We start from the raw sequence: 6,000 nt of genomic DNA, 5'->3' as shown, positions 1-6,000 counted from the left end.
CTGCCCAACTCTGTATTCTCAAAGACAAGCCAGATAACTGGTTTATAGAACAGAAAAAAGGGCCCACGGGATCAAGGATGCTGGATGGGAAGAAGCCAAAGAAGAAGGGGTAGAAATGTCACAGGAAAGACACTTTCAGAAACATTTGATTCTTACGTCATCACAGAAAGTCATCTTTGGACAAGCTTCATCATGATGTGTAGAATGACTAGCATGACGATGATGATTTCTGAGGGGTCCCTACCTGGGGGGGGGTCTTCCCTCAAATGTTAAATCTAGTTTTTCTCCTTTCACAGCTCTCCCGATGCTTCTGCAACCAGAATTGCGTGCTGCATGCTAGAGCAGTAAGGGTCATTGCATTCTTGTGTGTTCAAACCACTCACTTTACAAAGAGGCAATGGCAGCCCAGATAGAAAAACAGCAGCATGACCAAGGTCAACAACTGGCCTTGGGAGCATGAGCACCCTCAAAATAGGAGACAGGGGTTGCTGTCTGTGTTGAGTCCAGGAATATGGAGTATAAGCTCCTGCAGCACTGGAGGAAAGGTCTAGGACCACCCTGGCAGACCCGGCAGACCCCAGTGTCTATTGGCTCTTCTGGTTCTCAGGCCTTCAGACTCAGACTGGAATTAAACCATTGGCTTTTCTGGGTCTCCAGCTTGCCAACTAACCCTGCAGATCTTGCGACTTGCCTGCCTCCATAACTGGTGAGCCAATTCTTTATAATAATAAATCTCTTTACACACACACCCCCTATTGGTTCTGTTTCTTTGGAGAACCCTGCCTAATACATATGCCCAGGCCTCTTCTCTCATTTCCAAGAACTCACACCCCAATCCCAACAATGTACCTGCCAGATAAGGGCTATGATGGCCTGTAGCCCTGAAATGAGAGGACAAACACACGACACAGGCTGCACCCGAAAGTCAGACATGATTTGTCAGCCTTTATTAACCAAGAGCAAAGCCAAGCCCTGGAGTTTCCTTTTAAAAAACCCAACCTTATTTATGGCAAACAATGATTTAATTATATGTTCAATACTACAGAGCAAGAATTAATCATTTCCCAATCACTTATTCTTCTGAGATTAAAATACAAGTGTAAAACAGGTTAAAATAAGATTCTCCCCAATGATTTAAATTGAAAGACATTTCAAACACTACGTGTAGAACTAAGGACCAAAAAAAGACCTTAAAACATTTTTACCTTTGAGGTAGCACAATAATGCTGAATTAGATTTCTTTTAATACAATGAGCTTAAGAAAACAATGAGGAGTCTACCTTTTGCTCAAGGTGGGCTAAATGGTTTTCTGCAAATCCCCCATGAGGTTAGTGACAGTTTTCTCTCTCTTTTTTTTAATTTTTTAAAAAGTATAAAGATAGCCCTGCAGTGTGTAAAAGGAAACCCATGGGAAGGCTGCTTCCCATAAAATAGACATTAGAATCATTGAGGAACGTCAGCAGTCAAGACAGGAGGAACAAGAGGTAATTGTAGTGAAAAACCAAAATAACTTGTATCTTGGCAAGATTGGTTTACAAGTGCATGTCAAGAACAAAAATTCCAACATCAGCCAACTAAAAACAAAAGATAAAAGATGACATTCATGGGTCTTTTTTCTCTTTCTCTGTGCAAAAAATGCTCTTGCAATTTTTCTAAACGAGAGAGATTGGTTTGTACACTGTGACACAACATGGAAATGCTGTGTGCCCAGGGTGTTTGCCAGCGGCACCACTGATGACTCTGCCATAGTGAGCAGAGAATCTGGGTGATAAGAGGATGAACATGACCTCTACTGGCTGGAGAACCATTCCTTGCAACTTTGCTGCTGACTTCGCTCATTAAACTACTCAAAGAAAAACTCCACCCTGCTTTCTGAGAATCTACAGCAATTATATATAACACCGTTATATATAAGGACTGTCGAGTAAGGGGAAAGAACACATGAACCCTTCCTTCAGAGACCACAACCAAAAGAGAGTGGATGCGATAAACTGGGGCCAGAAGGGAGGATAATACTGCAGGTTGGATCTCAAGGCTCTCGGGAACATTTTCCACCATCCGAAATCAAAAGCAAAGCCAGAAAAAGGCATGAAGCTCTAACCCACAGAAGAGAACAATATGAAACAATTAACACAGGGATGTCTTCCCAACACACCATCAATAATCAATGCAGGGCTTGCCTGGCACATGTGGACACCAGAGCCTCGAGGTAAACTTGTCTACCACCTTTGATTTCCCATCCTGCACAGAGATCTGGAACACTGTCCGGCTCTTGGCACCTTGGTAATGGCTGTGTCCTATTTCACTTACACTGGTCCCTTTAAAGTCTCCCTTCCTCAAGCCAGGACTCCAAGGGGCCCTGTATGCAGTGAGGGGCTAGACCGATCATCTAGACGTCAGTGTTTAACTAGATCAGGAGGACTTACAACTGATGAATTCTACTCTGTAAAACAGCAACCATCAGTGAGTTGGGCGTATCCAAGAGGCTTCTGTGAAGGGGAAGACAGAACTGGCAAGTGCAAGAAGGCAGGATGAGAAGGCTAGGCTTCTCCCTAGCAGCGTGCAGGAGTGACTCTAGCAGACTTCACAGCCAGTCCTAACATTGCTGGCATGGGGGTGCAAAGAGAGCATCTGCTTGGTGTTTAAACAGAGGCCTCACAGAGTCTGGGGATAGACCTCTGTGTCACTCTTGAAGCCCAATGTACCTGTTCCCTTTGTAAGAAACTGGTGTGGTTCTGTCCGCTAAAGTGCAAGGTCTGCTTTCTTAACTTATCTGATAATAAAGCAACACCACAGAAAAGAAGAACCTTGAAAAATCATGGGAAAAACCACAGGGGCTTTCCCAGTGCTAGCTGCCTGTTTGGAGTATTAGTTACAACCTTTCACAATTCCCAGCCGCAGTGCAGGCTACCTAGAGCAGTCTGAAAAAGACTCCTGCTTTCACTCCACGGAGCACAAGAAAAAGGGAGAACTCACCAAGGCTGTGGTGAGTCACCATTCTGGAAATCTCTCGACCATACTGTCTGGTAAAAAACAGAGAGCCTGACCTATGTGGACAATGGAAGGCAACCATGTGGTCCCCATCATTATCCACCATGGGAATGAGTCAAGCCCCAGCACGTGATCTCTTAGGGATTTACTGAGTTATACAAGTTTTAAAAAATCATATTGTAAAGGGCCTCTTGATTCAATATAAACTTGGCTATGACATTCAAATTAACTTTTATGCAAATTTCACATTACACTTTTAACATCTGATTCTAAGTCATTCTGAAGAAAAAAATTTCATTCTGAAATGTATCTAATTAGGATAATTCATCAGAATTCTGCCTGATTATAATTAAAAGGTTAAAAAAGTTTTAAAATACAAGCTAAATTACTTTCCCCTGGAATGAACAATTGAAACCACAAATATCCTAACATCTTAATTAGAAAGGTCTTCACAATAATTCTATAAAATTGTAAATGATGCCAAGTTTTGAAAACTAACAAAAGAGTTGATCTTTAGGATGAATGCCCGAGTCAGCTGACAAACTGATACATATGAACATGTCCAAGGGGAATTCCCTAAATAGAGAAATATTTTTTTAATTTCAAAAAAATAGCTGCTTCTTCTTTAAAGAGTTTAAAAATTGATGGTTCAGCAGCAAGGCTATGTAATAACTCTGGAGTAGAAGGAAAGGGCTCTCTTTGTAGGACAAACTTTTGTTGGCACACTGCCATTATCCAGTAGCGACAACTGGAAACAAGAGGTGGCAAGAATTATCCAGGAAAGTATTTGGGTCAGTTAACGTGATGGCACCTCCAGACCCTGGCTCCTTATAGATGGACAGCAGTTCATTCATAAAAATAGCACAGAGATTAAACAAAATAAAACAAAATCTACTAAAACAAAACAAACCCCCCAACCCAGAAAGCCTTCCCTGGCTCTCTGCTACCTGAAGAATGTGCTGAACCCAAACTGTCTGCTTGAACAGGGGTCCGAATGACGGATCAGTGTGCTTTGGGTGCTGACCTGCTGGGCCCTGAGCAGGGCCCTCCTTAAGCATCCCTGTGAGTTTGGAGACAGCTGTCACGTGTGTGGCTTTCAGCAGAAAGTATAATGCCACAGGAATACAGACCTCCATCATATCTGCCACCATTTTCCATTGTAAAACCAAAGGTTACAATTGTGAACAAATGTGGACTTTCTCAAAGAACAAATGAGGAGATCGAAGGTTATAACATTTCCTCCCTTGAGAAAGGTTGGGGGAGGGTGTCTACAGTTATACAACAGGTTTGTAGAGACCTGTGGTAACTTCCAAAAGCAACAGTAGCAGCAAGAGAGGAAAGGAAGATGTTTACCCTTTGGACTTTGTATCAGGCACTTAAATTGTTGGAGAGACATGCCATTTTGAACCAAAGATGTGAAAACTGGGTTGGAATAATCATTACAAATGGTTTAATAATGGGCTGTCAGAGCAAAGTGGGGGTGCGGGTCAAACCTCTACCCATCCTTTAGTGCTGACTTTCAAGTTTTCTAAATGCCCACGGCCACATGTAATGGCAGCAGAGGTGGCAACAGCAGGAACAGTTCTGTCGTGTCTGTTTTCTGTGTGTGTTCTGTGGCTGACCGGAAGGTGTTGGTGTCACACTGAGAAGGCTCCGGGGTGCGGCACACCTACTGCCCAGGATCGATCAGATCCATGCTGGAGCCGAACATCTTCACCAGCTGTTCCTCGTAGTGTGAAATGTTCCTCTTCATGATGTCCATGCAGGGCCCCAGAAGCCTCTCAAATGCTTGTACATCCATAACTGCATTGTTAAAAAGATGGGGGAGAGAATGAATTCTCTACACCAACGATTCAAAGTCATTTCCCTCGTGCAAAACTTTCCTTAAATATAGACACTCACGTGATAGGAGATTAGACTTTAGGATACAGGGCACTTGGAAAAATTGCATAAAGAATTTTTCTTACCTAAGCATTTGACATCTCCCACTGCATAAGCCGAAGCAGCTCTCGGTTTATTGGTGACCAGTGCAAGCTCTCCAAAGTATTGCCCCTTATGGCAGCGGGCAATCTCAACCTCCTGGTTCCCAACATCCTTGTTTGCTTTAGTCTAGAGCAGGTAGAGAACATGACTGGGGCTGACTCCAGCAGCACAGCTGGGCATGTCCAGTTGCACACACTTGCATTCCTTTATCAGTACACTTAACACAATTACTGAGAATTCATTTGCAGAGACTCTTGACATGCATGCCCACTGTGTGGGCAATCTCAGTGGTCTGGTTTCATCCGAGGAGCTCGCTTTCACCTCGTGCTTCATCTGAGCCCTAACACCTTTCAGGTAATAGCTAAATTATCAAAAGGTAAGGTGCAGACCATTTTCTTTTGAAGATTTATATATATTAATAACATTATATATTATATTTGTAATATAATATATAATATATATTATAATATATATTACATAATAATATTATAATATAATGTTAATATATTAACATATAATCAGACATATATACATATGAATCCTCTCCATTCGGTAGATGCTGACTTCTGAGGCACGGAGGGGAAAAGACAAGGTCTTTTGCTACTTTCTAAATAATGTCAATGCTTCCCTTAAGTAAAGAGTCACAATCCTGGGCTGCTACGTTTTGATTTGAGACCATGCCTTTCTCGGACAACACTTTACAGTGACAAATCTTCTTTTTCGGTACTGTTTACATCTACTGTCTGCATTTTTAAAGAAGAGTCAAGCACCTGAATTTTTCTTTTTTTTTTAAGCAGTGGCCCATGTGGGATCGAACCAGCAACCTTGGTGTTATTAGCACCAACTGAGCTAACCAGCCACCCCCAAGTACCTAAATATTTTAAAAAATAATGTTCAACCTTGAACTTTGGTGGTTTAATTCTGTATTAAGAAATCAAGCAGGTTGTAATTTGTGCTTATCAAATTATTGAAAATAATGTACTATATTGTATTTATTATCTACAGTTTTTTTTTTTTTTTAACAAA

At 41.8% G+C, this 6,000-nt stretch overlaps 1 protein-coding gene across 1 annotated transcript in view; it reads right to left on the bottom strand.

Moving 5' to 3' along the window:
- Window positions 1-913: 913 nt before the first annotated feature.
- Window positions 914-6,000, bottom strand: part of PRKAR2A (protein kinase cAMP-dependent type II regulatory subunit alpha) — a 76,341-nt gene continuing 71,254 nt past the window's right edge. Inside the window, exons 10-11 of the mRNA XM_033132502.1 lie at window positions 4,959-5,100; window positions 914-4,794 (exon numbers count right to left, since the gene is read on the bottom strand). Of these exons, the coding sequence (XP_032988393.1) occupies window positions 4,661-4,794; window positions 4,959-5,100 (276 nt within the window). The 3' untranslated portion in view covers window positions 914-4,660. The remainder of the gene's footprint in view (window positions 4,795-4,958; window positions 5,101-6,000) is intronic.

The sequence above is a fragment of the Rhinolophus ferrumequinum genome, chromosome 17, assembly GCF_004115265.2.
Source record: "Rhinolophus ferrumequinum isolate MPI-CBG mRhiFer1 chromosome 17, mRhiFer1_v1.p, whole genome shotgun sequence".
Taxonomy (NCBI): domain Eukaryota; kingdom Metazoa; phylum Chordata; class Mammalia; order Chiroptera; family Rhinolophidae; genus Rhinolophus; species Rhinolophus ferrumequinum.
The sequence above is the reverse complement of the archived record's forward strand: the minus strand, read 5'-3'. Positions and strand labels throughout refer to the sequence as shown.